At 37.4% G+C, this 26,778-nt stretch overlaps 1 protein-coding gene across 1 annotated transcript; it reads right to left on the bottom strand.

Moving 5' to 3' along the window:
- Window positions 1–532: 532 nt before the first annotated feature.
- Window positions 533–26,778, bottom strand: LOC121429623. The gene is made up of 13 exons (XM_041626753.1): window positions 26,386–26,778; window positions 9,069–9,593; window positions 8,394–8,594; window positions 7,689–7,895; window positions 7,053–7,294; window positions 6,507–6,603; window positions 5,994–6,191; window positions 5,350–5,509; window positions 4,882–4,979; window positions 4,173–4,443; window positions 3,273–3,374; window positions 2,414–2,641; window positions 533–1,939 (listed from the first exon to the last, which is right to left on the bottom strand). The coding sequence occupies exons 2-13, from the start codon at window positions 9,381–9,383 to the stop codon at window positions 1,635–1,637; spliced, it is 2,424 nt and encodes an 807-aa protein (XP_041482687.1). The 5' UTR covers window positions 9,384–9,593; window positions 26,386–26,778; the 3' UTR covers window positions 533–1,634.

The following is a 26,778-nucleotide window of genomic DNA, read 5'->3' as shown; positions in this document are numbered from 1 at the left end:
ACACTCTTAAATAATTGTCATATCTTGATTTTAATAGACCATGTAATGACCGCGAAGAATCTGATTGTCAGTGTAGATGCTGCTGAAAAAAGGAAATGCCAGTTACATTGGCATTTTACTCAAATAATCAATTCGCAGCACCAATAAGGATGTTAATTTTGTTATAATAAATAGCATTATATTTCTCTGACAAACTGAAATGCAGGGGAAAATTGTTACGCGCATGCGCAAAACAAGGAGTATTTGTGCCGCGTAGAAAGCCAAAACATGGATTTGCACTCTGATGAATAATCAGCAAGCAATATTTTGCAAGATTGGATACCATTTGCCAACAATTTATGATTTGCTACGTTCTACAGAGGGCGCCATGGTTTTCGTGCATAAATCTCAATTAAATCAGAAAACACTGACAAAATATGACAAATCTAAGCTTGGCAATATTCATAATCGAGTTTACAATGAGAAAATTACAGTGTCATTCAATTAAGTTATTGTGCCTGATTTCTTTTCATCTTGCCTTCTTTTTTTACCATACGATCTTATTCATGAGTTGAACCAACAGTCCTTAACTACATTCATAATATTTTATACTCTATATTCCATGACTTTAGAAACAATCCATTAATTAAATAAATATCCATTAATTTTCTTTCTGATAAATTAATAAACATAACGAATTTTGCAAAGCCTTCTTCAGATCCTGACAATTTCAGGAGACTAAAACTCATGCAATTTTCAAGGATCGTCATTAACGAAATGTCAATTGTACAATTGTACATTCCCCTAAACATTATACGTAATTCCACAATGAAAATCAAGGTGACTATTCATAAAATGAGGGAAAGTTAATATGCTATACTTTATCCCTAGAAAACACCTAAAGACTGAAAGACAGTAATGTTTAAATCATCGAATCAGGTTCACCAGATACCATAGTTAGCTAATCTAAAAGGGACACCATTCCAGTCTAAATTCTAAACTAACGATATTCTGTCCTTTAAACTATACTAGACCATCACGATGCTGGTGAATATAAGCCACGGAAATCTCCCACAATTTTTTATTGTGGTTTGAGCAACACGTCTTCCTCTAAAATAGTTACAACACCAGTAGTTTCTAAAATTAAAGTGTTAACTGCAATCAATTTCCATGATCTCTGGCAGTCAAGTGCAGAAGGAAAAGAAAACCTACTCCTTATGCTTTAGTTGCAAGTAAGTTTAGAAGATGTTAATCACTCTTTGTACTGTCCTGCAGGATGGGGCTGACTCAACAGCCTCGAAGCCATTACCTCTTACATAACTACAGCTTTTCAGACTTCCTGCAAGACGCATGGTTGTGAGAGAGGTAACATCTAAATCAGAAACATCGCCAGAAAGTTGCAACAATGGCTTCTTCAATGGGTACCACAGTGCACCACCAATCACAAAGATTCATTAGGTAACGCGAGTAGTCAGTGTACCACAACCCTTCTGCAGGTTCTTCAGGTACCACAGGGCTCTGACCCATACTACGCACAATCAGCACGTCCCACAACACTCTCAACGGACATTGAACATCTTTCAATACGCTCACGAGCTCGACACACTGTGGAAGAAAAGACAAATCTGCGCGATGGCATCCTTCGAAGTTTTCCTTCATAAGATGTCATCCAAAGCCTGCTTGAAGCGGATAATCTCTCTCAGAGACTTGAGACCCAACTCAGTCTTTACCTCTTTGTAGAAGAACTCGGGTGCGTCATTGGCAATTGTCTTGAGACCCATGATACCCTCCCCATCGTAACCCTGTAGACGATTCTTGAGCTCGGGGAGGCCATTCCGCGTCAACCAGGAGTTCACTTCGTTGTTTGTCCAGCTGGCGACGTCTTTGGCGGCTTCTCGTCGAGACTGCCTTTTCGAGTCATTGCGTTTGAATTTGCTCGACGCTGCCGCAGCTCCATCGCCTATAAAACACAAAATTCACTTTATTTTTAGTAAGAATGAACCATGAGCGAAATGTTTAACAAATAAATTTTCTATCAATAGTTTAAATGTCTATCATTATAATTCTATGATCCTGACATGCCCTTAACGCTTGACCTTTTAATAGTTGTGCTTTATACACAGGGTTGTGGATATCCAAATCTATAATCAATGTACAACTCATTCTTGTGTCCTATACAGTCTTCTGACTCTTTTTTCTTTCTCAGTTTCTGATACAAACACACAGGGATGAGTTTGACAGCCCAATTTGATTGACTAGCCGCGTTCATATTCATCTTCATACAATATATCTGAAATGTCCTATCCATCACCAACTTTGCAGAAGGCCTACCTGACCATTCCATTTTTAACCCACCTAATCTCACCCACTCAGGTTTTAAACCCCGTTCAGCCATGATGCTTTTTGCTATCGAATCAAAAGGAGCGAAACTGACCAGAAGAAATGGACGGCAGCCTGGTGGACAAGGACATCGTTGGAACACGACCACGGCCAGCCAGCTCCCGTTTGAGCCTGTCGACGTTGCTGATGACTTCGTCCATGGTGGACATCTGTATGTAGAACTTGGTACCGATCATGATTCCCAACCATCCATCAGGTTTGTAGTTCTGTTGCATCTGGAGGGGGATGATGGCTTTGTTGAGCTTGAAAGTGTACTCGGCCTCTATGGGCGTGAAATGATGAAATAGAATCTAGTCAGGGGCGGATCCAGAATTTTCCAAGGGGGGAGGGGGCACATTTTCCAGGGATAAATTCGACAAGCACAAAAAAGTTTTTAACTAAAAATTAAGGATATTGTGTCCCTCAAAAAAAAGTTTTTACTTTCGAAGGGGGGGGGGGCACACTTCTGTTTTAATGGAATTTTTACATTACAATTTAATGATTAAATATGGGATGTTTGTATTTGTGAGGTCAACTTTATCATGATTTTTTTTACATTTTGAGTTGACTTCACTATCCTTGTTCCCCTCTTTTGTATATTCAACACTCTTTAAACTACAATTATTACAAGGAACTGCATGTAGAATTAAAGTGATAAACATTAAAGCATTTCTTATTTTTCCTGTAATATACCCTCTTCCTTTTGTTTTTATGTCCCCCTCACTAGATTTCCTCCTTTTAGGCTCCCTCCTTTTTTTCACATCCCCCTTCCTACATTAACATCTACAGTATTTTGAGAAACAAAGGACAATACAAATAACAACAACAAGAAAAAGGAATTGTTTAAGTAATTCATCTCTTACTTTGTATCTTCTAAACAAAAAAAAATTGTTGCATGTACTCTATAAGCCTACCTGTTCTACACGCAGGGCTGTTCTTATACTTCTCTGAGAAGCAGATAAGTACGACCAATGCATTCTCCACTGCTGAAGCCATAGCCTCGAGGGTAGATCCACCTACAGGTGAAACCAAACATTTGTAGGGTAGGGAACTTAATACAGGTACAAAAATGTAAAAGGTATAAGAAAAATACATCAACGACACGGTAATGACGTTCCAACACTTAGAAAAGGAAAAATCAGGTAATTTTATCATAACAAAACATGGGTCAGTTGGAAAATATACAGAACCCATTTCCAATGCATCTTAATCTTAAATGCTTAAAGTACCATGAGGTATTTTTTTTAATATCAAAATGTATGTAAATTATACATACATGTACTACAAAAAACTATATTATGTTACATCATCAAACTCATCAGCTCTTTAAAAATATGACAATTCAGTGCCCTTGTCTTTGCAAAAAATGATAGCATAATCATTGTGTGATTTAAAGTACGATTTAGAACACTAATATAAGTGAGGTTGGTGTTTGGAAGAACATTACTCAGTGTTGGACATCAGCATCCCGTGATGTAATTAGTATCATATTCCCAAAAGTACATGAATATTTTGAGCTCATTCAAACAACATAATATTTGCTTTCAACATCAACATTGAACAGGGGCTTTTTTTCCTTCTTTGTATTTGGTCTGTTTTCACATTGTTCTGACAGAGTCTGAGGTATTGATGGTTAAAGGAATGATGCATCCTGGCCCCCGTCTTACAAAGAGTTACGATTGATCCAATCAATCTTAACTCTATGGATATACATTCATATTTCGATTTTTTTTGAACAAACATCCAATTCAAATGGTGACTTTGCTGGATTTTCATAGATGTATGACAATGAAAATTCAGAATTATTTTCATACCCATTTGGTCGACATCCATCCAGACTTTGTAGCCGTCAGCCTGCAAAAGTTCCTTGACCTTGAGGATCTGTTTCTGGACATCCCATTGGTAGCTGAGCATCACGTGATTAGTACTGATTTCTTCCTCCTCGTCATCTTCACCATTTTCTGCATAGTTGTTATTGTTGATGGTTTCCATGTTGGCGATGTTGTCCTCCTTGGCGGCACCTTGAGATTTTAACGGTGAGCTTTCACGGTCATCGGGCTTTGGTTTGCGAGACGAGTCCTTCGACTAATCAGGACAGAAACAATGCCAAAACAGTATAAACGTCATAAATTTTTCCAGTGCTAATAAGAATAAGGGTCAGTGATGTAACAATATAATTTTGCAATTTGGAAGATTTGTAGCTGATGTACTAGTGATTGAAATGCACAATGGATTTATTATTATTTTTTTCTTATTTGCCTAAAATTGAAAACCCGTCCCTAGAGTAATAATGCCCTCTGAAAAACATAATTGCAAGTCAAGATCCATTGAGCATTGGCTAGTTAAAAGAAGTTGTAGCGATTAGTATTCTCTTTAATTCTTACTAAGAGGTGAATATAGTAGACAACGGACCGTGAAATATTGACATTTGACGTGCAGAAAACCAACATGATTTGGTAAAGGTAAAAACAACCCACACAGCGCCCTCTATTTGTCTTACTTGACTACAAAAGAATTACTCACCTTCTTCGTAAGTGTAGCATGTGTTTCTTCACCAACGTTCCACAGGATTGCTGTCGAAGATCTACAGAGGTGTTCCGACTTCTTGAACTCACGGACAACTAAAATCGAGAGAGCAAGAGCAGAGCAAGCATTATTAGCAACAGCGTCATAACTATTCCCAGAAGCAAAAGTCAGACACAAGAGATGATGTGTGATTTTGATATAGATTGTTCTCCTAAAGCTTGTACAAATATATCTTACCAAGAGGATTGTACTTCACAGACGAAAGAGGAGAGAAAGAGAGGAAAAAGGAGAAGAGGAGGAAGAACAAGAAAAGGCAGAGGAATATGAAAAAGAAAAAGAAGAAGAAAAGAAGATGAAAAAGGAGAAGAAGAGGAAGAAGAAAAAAAGAAGAAAAAGAAAAAGGAGAGGAAAAATAATAAGATGAAGAAAGGAAAAGGGGAAGAAGAATAATCGTTTTCTACTTACTTTCTAAACATCCCTTTTCCTTGAGGATGGCATTCTTATTTTTCGGGTGAAAAGATAGCGTCCAGAGGGCTTCCATGGCACTATTCTGTTCTTCTACTGAGTTGCCATCTTGGAGCATGGAGACAATGCGAGATAGAGCCCCGGATGCAACAAACTTGAGCTGCAGTGGGTACAAGACGAAGACAAAGCATGCTAAATTCATCTTCGGCCCATGTGAGATGAAGATTTGTGATCATTTGCAATGATAAATAACCATATTCATTGGCTGACAATGAGAATGATGAACGATTGAGGCAAGCCACAAGTTGTAATGTGTGGGAAAGTGATTGGTCTCACCATGGACCTATCACATATAGGTCCATGGTCTCACTCAAAGCTTTTCTTAAGCAAATCTTAACTGGTCATTGTCGATTTTTTAATGCAAAGTTTTATTCTAAGGATTCTCTGGAATAAAGTAAGCATGGGCGAAATTATGGAGATTGACAATACAATACTTGGTTGGATGGACATTAGTAAGAACTATCTGACCGCACTGTAGGTTTTGAAATAGGCCAAGTCTGAAAAACAATAGGGGAAGTAGGAAGCGTCTATTGAAGTTACAGTATCCGACTGAGTAATGTGCATTATCACATATTATATCATACCTTGTTATCGTCATATGCGGCGAGATATTTCATGGCATCTGCCACCTGGCTTGCAGAGAAGTTGTAGTGTGCGGAATAGTGGTTGGGTTCACTCAAAGCTTTGCTCAATATCTTGATGATGAAATCAATGTTGGTGTTGGTCGTATTCAAATGCGCGTTTTCGTCTTCTGTTACGATGAAAGCTAAGGTAAATATTGCCTGGGATAAGAGTAGATATAGGGATAATTTCTTAGAGACAACTCATGAATTACCTAATGGAGTAGAAAAATACAAATCTTTTAAAAGCACAAGATAATGGCGTCACATTTGAAGGAATATTACGCATTTCGATAAATCGAATAAGCAAGTAGTTCTCAGGCAACACATGAGATCATTCAGGGAAGCGTAATTAATCAATTTAAATATAGAGTTGTCATCACGTAGCCATAAAACACATGAGATACCAATACGGTGACATTAGCGAAATTTTTTTTTGTCTTTTTGATGCCTCGTCCATGACGGGTATGGACTTACCTTCACTCGTAAGATGAGAAAGCGGCACTTCAGGTAAGGTTTGAGAAGCAATGAAGCATGGTGTTCTCGGAAGATATCCTTGTTATCCATGTAATGTCTGTATAAAAGGATTATAATCAAATATATTTCCGTCACACAAACATATTTCATCTTTCAGTTGGTCGTTCTATGATGGACCTTTACGTGAAACACTTAAAAATGTTTCACTTTAAATTTCAAAGGTTTGGAAAATTCAAATGTAAATCTCATCATGTTTCCTTAAAGAAGGTTTACCTTCAAGGCCCAAAATCGTATATCCAAGGTTTGAAGAAAAAAACAATTGGCATTTCTTCAACTTATGCATTTACATAAATCGGTCAAATCTCTGTTTAGTACGAATTTCTGCTCTTTGTTAAATCAGTGTTTCATTATGAATATAAAATGTTTTGAAAGGTTTATTCGAAAATTTCATTTGTTAGGCAACTATCTGTTTCTGAGGAAAACAAGAATGTGAATATTCCAAGAAATATTGTGGCATTCGAAAATAAAGGAGATATATTTTCTTACCGTATACAATGATAAAGGACAGTGAGCACCCGCTTAAGGAACTCTCTCCTTGACATCCACCTCAGTTTCTTGCTGTCCATATTGAGTTCATCTACCTCGTAGAACTTATCGTAGAGCACGAGCAGCAAGGCACCAACGCATTCGGTGCCCATATCACGGCAAAGGTCGACTCCGATTTCGGTGAAGCCCTGCGTGGCATCCAGCAACATGCTGATGGCCAGGTATGTAGCTGGATTAGCGAGCTGCATGAATGAGTGAAAAGATGATTCTTTTTAAAAAAATTTATACAGACGAAAACAAATATAGTCATTTTTCTGATGGTCGCTGATTTTTCAGTAGAAGTGGAGATATAGACAGGTGGTATCCATAGTGCTTCGATTGTCATTTACGAAATGTACATTTGAATTCTTTTCTTCAGGTCTGTACTTTCAAGACGAATTATAGTTTTAGATCACATTTAAGTTTAGGATAACGTCACAATTCGCACATTTTATCTCGATACGCTTATTAAAACAAGCAAAACGGGTAGGTACAACAACTAACCAACCAGTCATCCTACCAACCGACCAACCAACTAACCACCCAACCAACCAACTTCCAACCCACTAACCATCTAAACAAAACTAATCAACTTACCTGATCATTGACGTTGACCTCATGTAATGAATGCCAGATCTTCATGAACAGCTTAGCATAGCCTAGCTCAGTGACGAGCTCGACGTAATCTTTCTGCCTGACATCGCTCATCTTACAGAGGACGAGAAGGCAGTGAAGCTCATCATTACCAGTGTATGAAACAGCCTCTTCGAGTTTGGCCATTGTTTCACGTATCGTTTGCTTTTGCTGCAATAAAAGTTGTAAACAGGATAGAGCATTTTTCGAAAATATATTCGGAAGTAGAATCTTACGAGTGGAACCATCTTTCGAAAAACAATTTGATTGCAAACATCAACGAAAATCTTTAAGGACCTGGGTGCTAATTTAAAACGCTCTAAGTGGGAGTGCTTGTCAACAAAGATGATTTTAGATTAACATAATTGTTTGACTTTACCTGATGAGACTAAAAATGATCAGAAATTCGGTCGTGCAAACTTACGAACGATATGATTAACCACCCCAAGGACTGTTTTATGAAGCTTTTAGTAGGTTACGTATGCATTTACCAATAACTGGTGACACTTACTTACTTACTTCTGCTAAAAGTTATATCCTTTTGTAGCTGACTTAGCACCAATGAACATGTTCCAGTCGTGCCTATAAAATCATGCCAAACTTACCAACAAATTTATGAAACACCCCCCACGTTCCTGACAATCTATGTTGGTCACTGCCTTTACTAACCTGTATCTTCATGTTATCATCAGGAATGACTACCTTCTCTCCTCGACTTCCGGTTTCTGTAGCCCACACCAGGTAGTCATTAAACACCTTGAATTTGGCATCGGTGAATTCAGTTTCATGGTATCTCCCAGTTTGGTGAAGAACGTTGAGTTTCTTATTCCGATCCTCTTCACTCTCTTCTGACTGGCTAGCAGACTGTCCCTGGCATGGGAAAAATTACCCCAAAAATGATGTTTAGGTTTTACCTAGCTGTCTTTGGCAAAAAACAACACCCCTAAAGAAGGATTAAAGTTTGTACTTCTTTCATAATGTCCAGCGCAATACTTTACTGTACGAATCCCGCAGTAGTGGTAGTGAGGTAGAGCTAGCAAATATTTTACGAAGTGAACAAAAGAAAACCCACACTCCCCTACACACACATAAGGAAAAACCCGAGTTTAGAAGCAAAAGCAATTATAGAGGTAGATTATGTGCAGATGTATGGGTCATATTCTGTATGATTATTGCAGTGCTACTAGTATCATATTACATTTGTGCATATTTCCAACAGAAGGAAAGTCTGGGTAAGACTATACTAGAATAGATGTACAAATCAAACAAGTATTAAGTAGAAAGAACCTAGATGAATAGGATATTTACAGTATAAAATAATAAACATCAAAAACAAGAAATTACCGTTGTCATGTAGTATTCCGACGTGGAACCCTCTGAAAGCGAGTCGTCGTTGTCCTCGTCGCCATTGCATGCAACATCGGCCTTCTCCTTCTCTTCCTCGCCGGTATCAGCGCCAACGGCATCATATATGTGCTTGGAATCCTCTTCGGTATTATCGTCGGAGGTACTGTGGATCCCTGGGGCACTCCGACTCCAAGCCGTCGTTTCCATCCTTGCCCTCCTATTAGGTTCTTTCTTGAGGATGCCTTTGATCTCGCCCTTGTTCTCTGGAGGGTTTGATGTCGTCACAACCGACTTACTAGTTCCGCTTCCCATGTTGATGACTGTCCCTCAGGGTGCACTAATAGTACCTTATATATTCAGTATGTTATTGTCTCTTCAGGTATATGCTCAAACTGAGCTAAGAGACATTAGATTTGCAGACTTGGTTCATTCTTGTCAGGTACGATGAGGGCTACTGCGTAAGTGGGCCAATGCTCGAATAAAGATAGCAAGAATTTGAAAACCTATCCAATTCTCCCAAATCTGGAAAGAAAGTAAATATAAACAATGGTAATTATTCGAACCGGTATCCATGGCAATACAGGATGAAACAACAATTAAATCATATAATGAAAGTGTTTAATGATAAACCTAATCAACTGTGAAGACTACAAAACCAAATCAGTTGCACTGTAATTGAAGCGTTGAGCAAGATATTTGATAAACCTTCTGAAATACATTTCATAAGATAGCAGGAAGCTCATTAAGCAAGCACATCCCTTGAAAATAATGTTTATGTGTATATAAAATATTAAATAGAGAATAACCGTGTCACTATGTCTGTTATTAATTGAGTTTTAATATTGGTTGCATAGTGCTAACTTGCAGAAACTTCCATGTGCTCACCAGAATGTTACATCATTAAGATAATTTTATACGTGGGAGAGAGAGAGGGCTGTGTCTATTGTACTTGCAATATGAACTCTACACCAAAAACCATCTCTCATCTTCAATTAAGGCCTATAGAAAAGTATTGAGCGGGAATGATACACAATAAATAGAAATTACGCGTCTTTCGTTTCTATAGCGACCAGGCATAAAGCAAGTACGGGAAATTACAATGAATGAGCTTCATCGTGTAAATCTACGGTATACACTGGCTAATCAGTGATTGGAAAGGCATTGAGGTTCGTCAATCTCACTTTGCTATCATAGATTATGCATGTGTCAGTATTAAACCTCTCATAACATAGATAACTCACCCCTTACTTAAAATACCATAGCTAAAAATAAGAAATAATAGCGTCTTATGATATTTGCCAAATGAATAGAACCTTGCGAATTTTGAAAAATTACGTTTATGTTTTAAAACAAGCTCACTTATAAAATGCATGCCTGAATGGATCTATGGTATTTTTATATAAAAATCGAAGGGTTAACTCCAAAATTATTTTGCTGAAATATTTTTGTTACAGATTTATGGTATTCTAAAAAGTCGGGAGTCCCCCATTTTGTCGTTCGTTATTCTTAAAAGAGCCAATGGTTCAGTCGGACCCCAATCTACAGCATCTAATTATCACTTTGGTCATGTTGGTGTTGTCTTGGTGATGCGTTTCTGCGTTGATAGGGGATGGCTCTGTGGAGATTCTGCTTCGTTAAATCTTGGAATTATTCAGATGCAATCATCATGATCATGAAATTCTAAACACGGTGCCTTCAATCTTTATACCACAATCATAATTATGGAGAAACATGGATAGAGTGAGTTTAAAGGAGGGGGGGGGGGGGGGTTGTGTTTACTCCCGCAGCGGGAAAATACTTGTATTCTGGTTATAGTTATACCTCAGTCACGTTTGTTCTACGGCAGGTGAACGGCGAGTCGAAAACAGTCGTTTTGTTAATTTTTATTGAAACCAGTAGCTGGTTAAATAAATGTTAAAAACGGATGTTTATGACTCGCTGTAGAGCAAATGTGAGGTGTTATTAGCGTTTTACAGATAATTGTTAACCAGGTCATCAGATTATTTCAGTCTTGCTCGCATACGATGTATGAACTTTCTCCATTTACTGGAGAATATTCCAGCCAGTCACCGTGTAAGGCGACTTAAAAAGAGAAATAATGTCCCTTTGTTCAGTAAAATAGGCAAACTCTGGACTCGGCGATCACTTGTTCATTCTTCAAATCAATGGCTACATCTTTATGATCATTTCACAGATGATTTATATGTCATCAATGTTGCGAGGCAAAGACAGACATTTCCTTTCAAATTTGAGTAATTGCTGAAATACTGTTCTGACCTATTTATGAAGGGATGACGTTGCCCTTTTGCAAATGAAAACGAAAAATGACAACTTTTGGGGCTAAAATAAACGAGGGCCTCACTGAAATAGAAAAACTCTGGAGACACAAGTGGCTGATCAAAGCCAAGTCAAATTAGAAATTCCGTCCTGCCAAAAATAAGAATTTATTTGGGATACAAGGTTTATTTTTATCTGATGGAGAGGAAGAGAGTTCTGTTTCATCCATGGGGCAAGTTGTCAATCAGAAATTTAGTCACATTTAACTTGAGACTTAATACCCATGGTCAATTCATGCTGCATATAGTATGAAACTAGGACTAACTTCTTCCCTGTTAAATCATATGTAGGTAAATTGAACCTGGATTAACTTCTTCCCTGTGATAAAATAGTTCTCGAGATGAGTAGAACAGACACACGGATACTCGAAGGTAATTTCGCCTAGTTTGCTCTACAGGTAAGAACAAAGACAAAAAATAAAAATACAAGCGCATTTACATCAAGCTCCTCAAAGTTGTTTCAAAACAATAAGTCGGAGAATGTTGCTATTATTTTGATCAGTAAATCAATGTGAATTGATCAGGAAAATTAGGCTTATTCCGGCATCCAGGAATGCAAACATTCACTCAAGAAAGTACGGATATCCTCCAAATGCACAAATGACTGTGTACAACGTGAATCCTTTAAAAAACATAAATCAGTTGCGGCATGGGTTTCGAATTCCGTTACTACCTAGTTAATATCCAATAACTTTTTCGTCAGCCCATCATCCTTCGTGGCCAACTCCTGATTGGTATTCATATTAATGGCACATCCTTTCCTTATTGCTAATTGTCTATGTTTGTCATCGGCAATTGTCTATCTGGTGTCTTTGTTCTAGCAACTGTTTGAATGGTTCCATACTTTCGACGATCCACCACACTGCATACCTCGCCGCGAAAATGAGTCACGGTGTTTACCATGAGTCAGCTAAGATGTGCAGAGTGATCTGTGGAGTTCCAAGAGAAACCACATAAGTTGATAGGGTTACTCGCCGCGTCATGCGAACATTAATGTCCATAATATATTGGAACTTATCGCATCCGGATCTCCTGCAAGCTGTTGACTGGTGGTGCGATTCGGAGGACTGGAGGTGACGATCCTCAACCCCTTGCTCCTCATGTTATATTACATGTATTTCAGGTGGTCATCGCAAGAACTTTCTTAAAATCTGCATGGGTGGGCATAAGAGAAATCTTCCTAGATGAGATGTTAAGCTTATATTAAAATTATTTTAATTAGCGAACGAGTGCCCCATAAACATGATAAATGACCTCAAAAACCTCAAAAGTCGCGAGTATACTTGTCAATGTGGATATCGAATGATTAATTGCCAAAACCCCTATGTACCTACAAAATATTTCACAATGAACGTCTAAACTCTTTATAATACACCCACTTTAGAATAACAGCCATTTTACATTTGATCAATGAAAATGAAAAAAAAATGCCTTCCAGAGTATCTGCAAGCCCCTTGGGTTGTTCTGTCCTCTGCTGAAGCCCATTGGTGTGATCACAAAATCAAACGAATTCAATAAACAGTAATTAACTTTGTTCGTATTATCGTTCCAACCATGTGCAAATGAATAGGGAGAATGAGATCCTCACCAATAAAAAAAATGCGACAACGTCCAATGAAGACTACTAGGTAGGCCTATGCAACAAAATCAGCTCAAGTTCACTCTGGAGCAAAACCAAGTTGAACGATACGCCTACTGAAAAATTTCTACCGTAAATAGAACGACAAATCCGCATGAATAATTGATCTCCTGTCTGTGTCTTTTCATGTTTAACTTCCTCATCGAGTAAACGATTTGACCATTAGCAGTGAATCCTTAGGACTGGAAGATACTGTTTGGCAGCAGATCATGCTGCAGTTACCTCGATTCCTTGGAAGTATGTGGGTCTGTTATGAGCACATCTACTTTTGTTAGAATAACTTAAACTTCGAATAATCACTTCTTTCCAATGATAAAGAAAATCTAGTCCAAACTAGATACTTCGGAGGACTCGGTAAAGGTATCTTACATTTAGCAGGCAAGGATTGTTGTGCATCACTCAAGACTGTTGTGTGTGTGCTAATTAAGCACTTCTGTACCTCGTGAATCAAATACTAGGCGTTGAGATTAAATAAGATAAATCCTTGGATAGATTATACAATCCGAGGATACTTTGCACGTGGCTGTTTTACAGTTTGTTCACCGGCCTTGTCAGATCGCATGTGCTCTGCTGAATGACGTAAAGTGTGTCCAGGGAATCGTCGCAATTAAGTCTGGGAAAGTTGAGGGTGACTTTCAAATAGAGGATGTTCAGATAGAAAAGAAAATTCATGGAGAACGGATGTTTTCCTGAATACTGCAATTCTGGTCAGCTCTACCGGGGATCATTCCAGCTGCACTCTGCTCTCCCGGTCTTGACCATGAAAAACCCACGCAACTCGTGGGCCCCAACAACATGATTAAATCAAGTTTTGCAATCTTAACATAAATATATATATAAAAAGTTTTGCAATTTTATTTATGTGACTTTGTTGTATATCGTAATCAATCAATCATAATAATTCCCTACGCTCAATTGCTACGCTTTGTTTCACAGGTACCTTCCAAAGTGCCATCGGCATTCAAGTAGATGGTTACTTATCTATTCAAGATCCCTGACGATACTATTTTACCTTAAATTTTACATCTAACCCTCATCTGTCCTTCGGAGGCACTGTTCAAACTACCGCATGCACTCCATGATACCAGGGACCTATGACACAAACTGTATTTTGCAATAGATCCTAACGAAACCTAAAAACCTGAACACTTGCAATCCCCCTTTTAATGTTAGTAGCCTCCCTTTGTATCTATACTCATCTCGCGCAACGGCGGTCTAAATTTCCGGATGTCCCAACTCGAAGGCAGTCATGTATCTAGGAAATTAAGACAACAGTTAACACGATCGAGGAAAGTAAACCACCATCGATGTTTGATTAGAATAATAACGGCGACACAACTCTAAAATTACAGAGCTGGGCTTGGATCGCTTCGGAAAGATCCATCATACCCAAAACGTCTCGGAATCGGTCGCTACCCAATCACACTTAATAAACAATAACTATTTGCCAATCAATCTCAACGAAATATTTTGCAGAACTCGTTTATACCGGGATCTATCCACCTATATAGACTTACAGACAGCTTTGTCATATACTGGATACCTTCAACTAGACACATGTCCATTTTTCGTATAAATCTCGAAGGCAATTTGAAATGAGAATAAGTGAACATGGTGAAAGTGGACTATAGCCCAGTTGCTCTTCGGCAACACAATTGCCCCATTGCATAAAAGTTATTGTCATCCAATGGCATGTTGCATGGAATTCTTGGTTCTGATTGGCTGATAATCATCGTAACCATGGTCGTTACAATTGGATGGTAAAATTACCATAAAAATGGACATATATTTTCAGAATACGAGATCGTGTTGTTGCTTAGACAAGGAACCTGGGACACTTTGAGTAGAACCAATATGTTTAAAGCTCCTTGGTAGAACATAAGATGGAGCTAGAGGCCCACAGCTGGGCTACGAAACTTCATTCTCGGCCTTTAAAGGATTGATTCGAATGTTCGCTCGGGGTATGATTCTCCAATTTATTCTTTCATAAAGTCTGAAAGTTCACATGCCCTCTTTCATTAACCAATGAAACCATATTCACATCCATTGTCATCTTTTCAGGGTAGGCTTGACGCAACGCTAAATACCTGATCCCTGGGAATAACCTGAGCTCTCGTGAGGAAACCGCCTGGAAACCGCGAGGAAACTGCACACTTCCCGCCGGTCAAACGCACCAGAGGTGCAATTATATCCATTGTGCAGCCGACAACTTCTCGAATACCGCTGGGAAACCGCGCACTTCCCGCCCAATTAATAAGGTTATTTTCGTTGCCATGCCAATTGGGCGGTGCTGTATCTATATGATGAAGGGATAATTACCATATGATCAATCTGTGACAGAGTGGTTTATAAAGATCACTATCTCTTTTTTTTAAATCATGTTATTATTTTCTCTAAAATCAAAATACTTAGATCTCATTACAAATTTAGGTAAACTTAGTGCCCAACAGAGTTTGTTTAATGGACAATATACGACACGACGTTGCTTCATAATGGTTAAGGGATTAGTAAAAATTCGACCAACCTTTTGAAGAGCGTATATATAATTTAAAACAAAGCCGTACGAATTTTCGACGAAAGAAACATGACAGTATAACACTTCAGTAATCGAACCAATTAGCGAATGGTAGCTGAATACAATCCAATTATGGAAATTCATTTGTCAAATATCTAAAAATCACCGATGATATTTTGTTACGAGTGAATGTTCATGCGTTCAAAAATGTCCCGAGATGATCATACAATGTCATCGTACCCTCTGGCTGATATTCTATTCTTATATTCGACCCTTTTCATGTTAAAGATATGTTTTTTACACCCCAGCCCCAATCATAATCATAATGATAATAATAATAATATTAATAATAATAACAATAATAATAATAATAATATAGTGATAAAAATGATAATGATAATAATATAACAACAAAGACGCAGCAATACCTTTGAACTCGATCGCAACTATTTCTTAATCGTAAAATCGCAATTATCCACTAAAATACGTTTGATCTTATTTTGGATAATCCACGCAGTAACATTTTAAGCACAAACACCTTTACATAACAGTGTATTATATGCCAGAAATCGAAGCAGTGTCCAATAAATTACATCTTTTAAAAGAATGCCATAAGCAATACTGAGAAACTGGTATTGATAGTTGCCTGACAAATCAATTAACTTTTAAAAGAAAATTAGATTTGAATTGTCCTACGCACTGTCAGTGTTAGATAAAAAGAGGCAACCTCAAGAGGGATGTGTGTCTGATGCTTCCAATCATCTTATATAGGGTTGGGTTTGGTTTGCATCTCGATAATTGCTACATTATGGCGAGAAGATGGGGGACATTCTTGAAAATACACGTACTCCCCATCGACTTTAACTTAGGATTTGTGCAAAGTTTCTCCGTCGAATGGCACAACAGATTCAAGATGAAACGTTCTTTCGAGGACTGGGGTTTGGCTTCCCCGATGACTCAGCAGTGGGGGAATTGCCCGTGGATAACAAATAACTGTGCCATCACGAACAATCATTTGACAAGTTAAATATCATCATCCCACAATTCAGCTTGTCAGCTACCATTTATCTCTCCGTAGTCATAATCGCCCCGGAAACGCTTCGTCACCCCCTTCAAATTCCGACACCAGTCGAAAATCTTCGAAGTGCAAACGATTATGACGATGTCAGTCTGTATCTAGCAAGTAATCGGAATTTCGTATAAATGTCAAAACGGAGAGGGTTAAACAGCATCATTCCACAATTCGGTCTGACAGCCACTACTTATCTTTCCTGAACTATATAAGCGCTCCGGAAAAGGTTTTTCATCCCTCCGATTGATTCCGACACCAACCGAAGATCGCCGAACCGCAAAGTATAATCACATTTACCATCCAAAATGGTATCTTTCAGAGCAAGGCAGCTGGCCTTCGATCATCGACATGTTTTGCTTTGATCCACCAAGGAAAGCACGTCCACGGACTGTTGCCAGCTCGAATCAACCAAAATGACCACGCTTTAATATGATTTCTGCGAATTATTCAATGTTTCGCGATCACAAGCACGAGGCAATTCGGATCAGAGTATTCCGGATTATGCAACTACCAGTGGCGTAATGAAGTCACGGGGCCCGTTTCATGAAGGACTTGCAACTGGTGTAACTTTGCCATTATGGCAACTACCGTAGAACCTTGATTATGATTGGCTGCTGAGCCCTGCTACCATGGTAGCTGCCATAATAGCAAGGATACAACTGTTGCAAGTCCTTTATGAAACGGGTCCCATAATTTTGAAGGTATACAAAACACAAAGTTTGTGGCAAAGCTCGATTGAGCGAAAGGGTGAAACTGTGGAAAACTTGGGGGTCAAGTGCCCAAATCCAGGCCCCAAAAACCTCAATATATACGCCAGTGACCACTGAGTCCCCCAAACTCTAAAAAACTGTTATTTCATTTCGCTCTCAGATTGTTACTATTTTTTCAAACAGCAGAAGCACCTATACGTCAACAATGAAGTAAAAAAAAATCAATCAACATTCCTCAAACCTTATGGAGAATGTTACACTTATTGAGAAAAAAACCCCTTTGTATTACAATATGTTATTCATCCATTTGCTGTTCTGTCCACACGTTGCCTAGCCTCTTGTCGAGGCCCTGTCGGCTGCCTCCCGAGCAAAAAGAGGGACCTAAATCCCTCGCTTCGCTCGGGAAACAGCCACCAGGCCCTCTACAAGAGGCTACACGTTGACTGGATAGCCGTCCCAAACATAGAGGATGTTTCGCAGAGAGGTCACTGTAACCTTTGGAAAGAGGTCTGTCTTCCCCTTCTCGCGTTTCAGGCATTATAGTCCATGGCTATTTTCATCAAATCCACTCTCTTACGTCATACATATTCGATATCTGCATAATGTCTTGATTAATTTCCACATTTCATTTCTATATCTCTTTATATACAAGAGATTAGAATCTGCATCATCGTTTTTCTTTCAGAATCCAGCCAAGGGCTTTGTCGTTCCCATTTAACTTCCCGAGTCAATAGTTTTCCTAGATATCCTAATCGTTTTGTTAATCGTACGTCAATATATCAACCTACTTCCAAGTAGTTAAATTGACACAAATATCTGCGTTACAACTGATTATCCCCTTTGATAATCGTATTTTAAGTAACCTAACCCTTTAAGAAAATATGATCCATGACGCTATCTACAAGAACTTCAATTATGAAGTCTGTATAGGAACTATTAGACAAAACTGGTTTCCTCTTTAACATCGTAAATTGAAGGTGACTTAGGTTTATCTCTCTTAATATCAAAGAAAATTGTTTTATAGTGTAGTTTATACATGTATACTGACGGTTAGCGATTTTAAAGATATATATGTATATATATATATATTTATTTTTTTTTAAATATATATATATGATATTATGTATATATATATTATATATATATATATATATATATATATATATATATATATATATATATATATATATATATATATATTCTTTAGAAGAACGGGATCAATTAAGATAGGTACTCCTGGCTGGAAATATTTATATCCACATAAATAAATTCACAGAGCGATATGGTGAAAATTTTAACAAAATCTGATAGCAAATAATGAAGTTATTGAATTTTAAAGTTTAGCAATATTATGTAAAAACAGTTACATGCACGTCGTCATAAATATTCATTAGCTGGCCTGATGATGTCACATCCCCACTTTCCCTTTTCTGAAGCTATTACATTAAATCATATGACATCATCAATTTTCTCAATAAATATTCATGAAGACATGCCTAATGCAAATCTAGATGCAATAATGCAAATTTTTAAAAAATTTCATAAATTTCATAGTTCTGTTATTTTTTCGATAATTTTTTTTTGTGTGTGTGTGTTCGTCTGATTTTTCTTTATCTGTCACCAAACCATACTATTTTCAGCCTGGAGTACCCCTTTCAGAGAACTAGTTATGATAAAATACATTTTTTTCCGAGCATATGTCATTGGTTTAATACTTCTGTGATTGTTAGTAATGTATTTTTATTAGTTATTATATCATTATAACTATGTTGACAATTCGTAAAGTGTTTACACAACAATGATATACGCCACATTTATGTTCATCATTTCAATAGAATATTCAGAACTGTAGGAAGTATAATCAAGTGTCCTGTAAAAACAACCAAGCTAAAACAATCGATTTAAGTATCGAATATTATCTAAGGCAGATGATTGCACTTTGATATGGATTTAATGATTCATTGCGACCCGAATCAATGTTTTGTTTTATTCAAGTTTGCATAGTCAGAGCCAATGGCAATATCGTATTATAACACCACCTATCAACATCATTTTAAGTATGCACCTAATGGATTATAATGCCCAGCACATAGCACAGCTGAAAACACAGGGCTCTAATTTCCACCATCAATTAAGCTCGAGTCACAAGCGGTCATCCTTTTAGATTAAACTGTCATCTGTGGCCCGATAACACAAAGCTTTAATGGCAATCAATCGGAGGACATTTTTTCTACGATTGATTGTATTGACTACAACGTACAATCAATCGTAAAAATCAAGCGTACGATCAATCGCTAACCTCGGGGTAACGGGACCCTGGGGCCTGTGACACAAAGCTTAGCGATGAATAGCAAATCTGAACGAACACTCCAGATTGGTTCCTGGTCAGTATTTTGAACCAAATGCGCATGTAACATTGATCTTGATTGGTCAGTCTATTTAGCGATTGATCGCTAATCTTTGTGTTACGGAGCCCAGGACGCTGGTTAATTTTCAAATTAGCAAGGAATCTAGTGGGAAATGTCAGGCTCAGCGAATGTCATCTGGAACAATTCAACATAAACGATGCCCAGCGGGGCAAAACTCCGCCCATTATATCTCTCAATACACAATGATACATGGTGCTGAAATGGTTAATAAATGATGGATAATGGTTAGCAGATTTCAGTAATTATTCTTAAGTGGGACAGATATACGGCTGACACGGTTCTGGGATTATCGGAATGGAATACACTCTTAACCCCTTGTAACAAAATGAGAAAGGTTATAATAAATGCTAATTACTTGATTACGAGCAATCGTTGGAAATTTGCTAATCAGTTTCTGCGATTAGTGATAATGTTTGCAAGTTCCAAGCGATGGGACCATTGATTGGTTGACCACTTCCTCACCGAAATTTTCCTAATTAGCTTTTCAAGGTACCAATAATCACATTATAAAAGACACATGAAATCAGCTTAGAAGGAATTCTTAGAGCTGTGTTAAGAAGTCCAACAGCTCCAGACGTTTCATCAGAACAAATTATAGTCTTCGATAATGATTCTTTCAATATTGAATAATCACTTGACTCAAACATCTTCCCACGTGACATTTGATGTGAATCACCTGATAACATGCAATGGAGCATGAGAAAAGTATGTAGAAATATCAAAACAAAGTGGAAAAGCAGTTGTGTGGGTAGAGGCTTCTCTCAGCGAGACAGTGGGCATCCGGCAAGAGGTTCAAAAAGTCAAGAAACGTCAGAAAGGGGGAACCCCTATTGTTTATATCCTTGGCACGTAGACATCTCAGAAGCAACTTCAAGAATAAACAAAATATAAGTTTTTAGTTTCAAAGCTATACGATAAAAGTGAATAGATTCTGAAAAGGGGCAAATCGAAAACCTGATTAAAAAAAACATCAATTTTTTTTAGTAATTTTTTTTCGGATTCCCTAAGATTATCATCAGAGTATCGTTTGACCTATTTATCCATGTGTTTGTGGTGAACGAAAAATAAATGCCATTTTTTTATATTGCAAAACCCCTCGTATGTTTAATGGAAATCATTCGAAAAAAAGTTTTTTTTAAAGTTGGTTGAAAGAATGGCGAACCAATCTATTGTGTAAAGGAGTTGGAGGAGTGACAACATTTTCTAAATGTTGCATTTAGAACTTTAAATGGTTCTACCTAACACTTAAAATGTTGGATTCAGCTTTATACAAGGTTGGATGTAACATTTGGAAAAGGTTGTCACTCCTCCAACCTTTCAAGTATTGATTTAACATTCGAATTTTCAGAGTGTACTATACGGTACCAACATTTTTAACATTGATGAATTAAAGGTCAAGTCCACCCTAGAAAAATGTTTATTTGAAAAAATAGAGAAAAATCAAACAAGCATTGTGGCATTTATGCTGAAAATTTCATCATAATCAGATGTAAAATAAGAACGTTATGACATTTTAAAGTTTCGCTTATTTTTCACAAAACAGTGATATGCACAACTCAGTGACATGCAAATGAGACAGTCGATGATGTCCCTCACTCACCATTTCTTTTGTTTTTAATTGTTTGAATTATACAATTTTTTGACAGATTTGACAATAAAGATCAACTAGATTGAACCATATAGTATTAAACAATGCTAATTCCAAATGTTCAGGGAAGAATTAATCATTGTTTCACACGACAACAGGGAGAAAATTGGAATATTTCATATTTCACAGAATATTAAAATACAAAAGAAATAGTGAGTGACTGATGTCATCAGTCTCCTCATTAGCATACCAACAAGGATGTGAATATAAATGTTTTGTGAAATTAAGCGAAACTTTAAAATATCATAAACTTCCATATTTTATATCCGATTTCGATGAAATTTTCAGTGTTATGCTTGTTAGACTTTTTTTCTTTTTATTCAAATCAATTTTTTGTTGGGCTGGACTTGTCCTTTAAGAAGGACATTGAAAGAAAGGTTAACCCAAACAGCCATGGATATCTATATCATTGTGAATCGAGGAATGATCAACTAGACCACTTCATGCAAAAAAGCCTAATATTTGGGTCTTGAAACCATTCGAACTGTTATACGAAGCGAGAACGTCCTCGGTGTGATATACAATCTTAATAAATGTGAAGTTTTTGTGTAATGCTAATAATAGCAATAATAACAATAATGTCATATTTTACCAAGGGTAGCCAGACTAGCCACTTCAGTTCCAACAACTGTTCTCACAGCGGGCCGTGCTTATCATAATTATGTTAAGTCTGTGTGTAAATTTATATACACGACAGAATACACACACACTCACCCTTTCTCACACACACAACATTTTCTCTTGCGCCCTCTCTCTCTATTGAGGTCCTCTCTCGAAAAAAGCCGAAATTAGAAATAAAGAAACTCATTTCCAATCGAAAGAGTTAAGTAGAATCAGAGCGAATTCCCACAAAAAGGGTAACCTCATGAAAAAGGGGGGGGGGGGTCATTTTCAGCTTCTTTAGACCAAAAAACTCGTCTTCAGATGTAACATTGACGATTTCTCGTTTATTATTTGAATGATAGGCTAGCGGGGACGTTTAATGGCAGAAACCAATAGATTCTTATGCTGCATATATTAAGACCTCTAGCATGTCTAGGTCATATATTTACATGTATGTGTGTGTGAATGATTACTATATTGTATGAGGAAACGACTTTCGAGGTGACGTTCTGGATTCACTTCAAAATAATTACCGATTGCTTCCGAACCTTTCCGAGGCAACAAAGCAATTAATTAAGAAGTAGGGAAAAGACATGGTCAATTCTAATTGATTAATTTCCCTTTTGCGACACAACTCATGTCGTTCAAGTCTTGAGTCAAGGTGACCTATTTGTGCAAGGAAAGGGGTGAACGATTCCTTAATAATATTATTCATTGCTAGGTCGGACGTCAAATTCTCGGAGAATTTATATTTCGTAATATTATGGGTAAGACATGCCAAACAATCCGATCAATTGCAAAGTTTTAACTATTGTGATACATGGGGATGTGGTATGTGAGGATGTATGTGATGGTGTGCGCGCAGAAAGGTGACAAAAAAATTGCTCCTGCGACAATTGCCCCGGTCTTAATATCTCAGAAGTCATAGGAGGATAGTAGGAAAGTTTTTGGTTCAGAGTGATGTAAAGATTAGGAGTAGGGTTTATTTAGTTTTTGAGGTTAAGTGTTATGTTTCGCTCAATGTGCAGACTCTCCATCGGAGCAATTGTCGCCGGAGCAAATGTCATGGAACCCGCAGAAATCATCTCAAGCAAAATAATCATGACAGACATTCATCTCCTTCATTAATCATTGACTAACTTTTTATGTTGCACAATCAATATCAACCTTTTTTGTCAAAATGTTATCTCAGACATCAAGTGGAATTTTAATAACTTGAATTTAAAGACATTACGAAGAAACTTTATTGAGAAAGATCTACGTTATAATTGCATGCATCTCATAATTTGTAAATTACAGATGTCATCAAAGAGTCCAAACGCTTTGACAACAACGATTATAAATAAAGATATATCGCAAATAGAAGTCAAATTAGCGATTCTCAAAATTTTTATTTCTTAATATTAAGAAATCACCACTATTCGTTTCTCCATCTGTTAAAGCGTACATCCAGAGTTTAAATGCAATTGCCTCATTTACTTTTGAAATACAGCACAAAGTCGTCCTCAGACAAAATTACCTAAAAATATTGAGAGCAAAAGAAAACAATTTCTAATTTTTAATAAATAGGATATTACTGTTTCCAAGGTTTACACCTTTGTCGAGTTTGTTTTATTCCACGAAATGATTCACAACCATGCGTGATTTTTAATCTTATACGTTGGTAGAAACGATCATTGTGCCATTTCGTCATTTCATACATTCCTTGAACCCTGGGAAATTTCTGTTTTAGAAATGAAATATCATCGTCCTAGAGGACAATGGTGCTATAACTAAATGAAAAAAAAAAACGTGAAAGCAATTTTTTTACTTGGGGGTCATTGAACATGTGCGTGTGTGTGGGAGAGGGTGGGTGAGGCCGGTGCCTGCGCCGTCCAAGAGAAAAATGGTGCTATAACCGAATGAAAAAAAAGTGAAAGCAAGCTTTTACTTGGGGGTCATTGAACATGTGCGTGTGTGTGGGAGAGGTTGGTGTCTGGGTAGGTGAGGATGTCTGTGTGTGCGTGTGTTTTGCTTCTAGGGGTCTTTCATAGACATTTGAATCCCTAATAAAATTGAGAAATGAGTGCTCCGCCTTGAAATGACCCCACACCCACACATGTGGAGTGCACAATTCACACCCACACTTGCACTCACCACTATAGACACACGCACACGCACCAAGAGCTGCACACCCCTATAGTTTGATTGTACAGTGCATTTTCTGATAAAATTACGTATTGATATCCAGGGGCAGATCGGGGGGGGGGGGCAGTGGTCAATGCCCAAATATCCCTGGCCCGTTAATGAAAAAAAGTGGGTCAATATCTGGAAAATCATTGATTCATGGTGGTTGGTATCAAGGAGATATACCTCAATGGTGATATTTACCAACGGTTTCTCTTTGATTACGTCTGTGCTAAGAACAAAATATCAATCCTGATTGAAAACAAAGACAGCCGACAAAGAAAGGAACCTCAACCTGGGGAAGGGGTAATCTAGAGAGGCAAATCGAGTTCTTCCTGTTGACAAATTTGATCATCAGACCTGGGTTTTACTTCGGCAACGTAACGCAAAGATTTTCCAGGAAGTCTCATACCCTCGCCAGGTGGTTGTGAGAGGACAAAAGCACTAGGTCAGGAGGTGACTTTCACGTTGCTGTCGTTAACCCCCAACAATTTAAATTGCAAGATGTCCAGACAAAGAAAAAATATATTCGTGGAATATACACCCTGTGGTTTTTTATATATTTGACTGGTTTATCTTTTTGTACAACCCCTCTTATGTCATCCTTTTTATTGTAATAAAACATGATACTTCTTAAAGAATTGCGGTTTATTTAGTTTGACATGTACTTTCCTTTGATCAAAATACAAACACCAACGTAATCAAGGGAATCAATATACGCCACCATTCTGCATTGAACAATTGATGAAGAATCCTATCATCTTATATTCTATTAAACCTGAAGTTATCCAAAATACCTTCCATTCAAGCACTGGGACACATTTTATCGAGAAAATACCTTGTCTTTTATCAGAAAGGTTTTGTGATGATGGTGATGATGTTTTGTTCTTTATATAGCACCGGTATCCGCCTCTGCTGGGCTCGCATGCATGGCGCATGCTCAAAAATAGGGAATGTCTCACAAGTTTCAACGTCTTTAAAGGTAGTCCATTCCAGAAAATCGTTTATTTGAAACTATTGAGAAAAATCAAACAAGCATAACGCTGAAATTTTCATTAAAATCGGATCAATGTAAAAGAAGAAAGTTACGAAAATGTTAAGTTTCGCTTATTTTTCACAAAATAGTTATATGCACAATTAAACTCAGTGATGTGCAAATGAGAGAGTCGATGGTGTCCCTCAATCACTATTTTTTTTTATCGTTGGAGTGGTCCAATTTTCCAATATTTTACAGATTTGAAAATAAGGACCAACTTTACTTAACTATAAACTGTTAAAATAATGGTAATGCCACATGTTCAGGGAGAAAAAACCCTTTTGTTTCATATGACGAGGAGAAATTATAAGTTTTCATATTTCATACAACAAAATACTAAAGAAATGGTGAGTGACATCATCAGACTGTTCATTGGCATTCCGACCAGGATGTGCATATTACTGTTTTGTGAAATAAGCAAAACTTCAAAATGTCATAACTTCCTTGTTTTACATCATATTTTGATGAAATTTTCAGTGTTACACTCATTGCATGTTTTCTCCTTATATTCAAATCAACTTTTCGTTGGGGTGGACGTGTCCTTTTAAAGAGTGCTTGGGATCGTCATTCAGTTCAAATACTATCCTAGTAGTGCTACAATTATGGAATTCTTACGATGATGTTGGAGAGCGGTGGGGAACAAAAACGTCTTGGGTTCAATGGTCTGCTGAGATGCGAGCTGAGCAAAGCAATGAATCCATGATATATCATTAGACTTCTTTACTGAAGGTGTATTTTCATGTTGACCTCGTAGTAAAGTGCGTGACACAAATAAGAGATTTACTCATTTAATTTTCATTTTCAAGAAAAAAAGAATATGTAAACGGACTTGATTCAAATAACAAATAAAAACTCTGCTAGAGGACATGGTCTATACTGTATGCCCCTGTATGCTGGCAATCAATGCACTCTATATCACCACGAGGCTTTACAAGGTAATGTTATCACCGAAACATTAGGAAGAGACAATAAGACTCGCATTTTACAAAGCAGTTAGAATACTTAGAAATGGCTTAGAATACACATGTATATTTTCATCTGTCGGTAACGTTATCATTCTGGTTTCAAATTATACAATTAGTTTTGTCGCCCCTAGTGAACCCATGTTGGATAACAAAATTGAAAAATTAAATCACCCATAAAGAACACACTTTACTTACCTCTTCTTCTAGGTTACAAGTTGGGATACTGCCAGTCTATCAGGAGGTAGGCCTATACTCATATTCTTCTAGTAAAAACAGTAAATAGAGACAGGCAGTTGTAAACTGTCATCACATGGTCCCATATTATGTTCTGTCCGTTGCCTTGCGTATATTACGATCAGAATTTCAGTACGTTATATGTCACAATCCAGTTCTCAGTGTTACGAAGTCCTGCAGATCAGCCGATCCAGTATGTTTTTTTTCGTAAAATGACTGCCTGTATTTCTACATGGCTACATACAGATAATGCAAAGAAAAGAGAATTTCCCCTGAATAAACACACTGGCAACCTGCTAAGTGTAAAATCGATTCAGCTTTGTGCGTTGCCCTGAGCAGCGGCAGCGGTATGCC

This window comes from Lytechinus variegatus, chromosome 16, assembly GCF_018143015.1.
Source record: "Lytechinus variegatus isolate NC3 chromosome 16, Lvar_3.0, whole genome shotgun sequence".
NCBI classification, from domain to species: domain Eukaryota; kingdom Metazoa; phylum Echinodermata; class Echinoidea; order Temnopleuroida; family Toxopneustidae; genus Lytechinus; species Lytechinus variegatus.
Note: the sequence above shows the minus strand (reverse complement) of the source record. Positions and strands in the feature narration are given on the sequence as shown.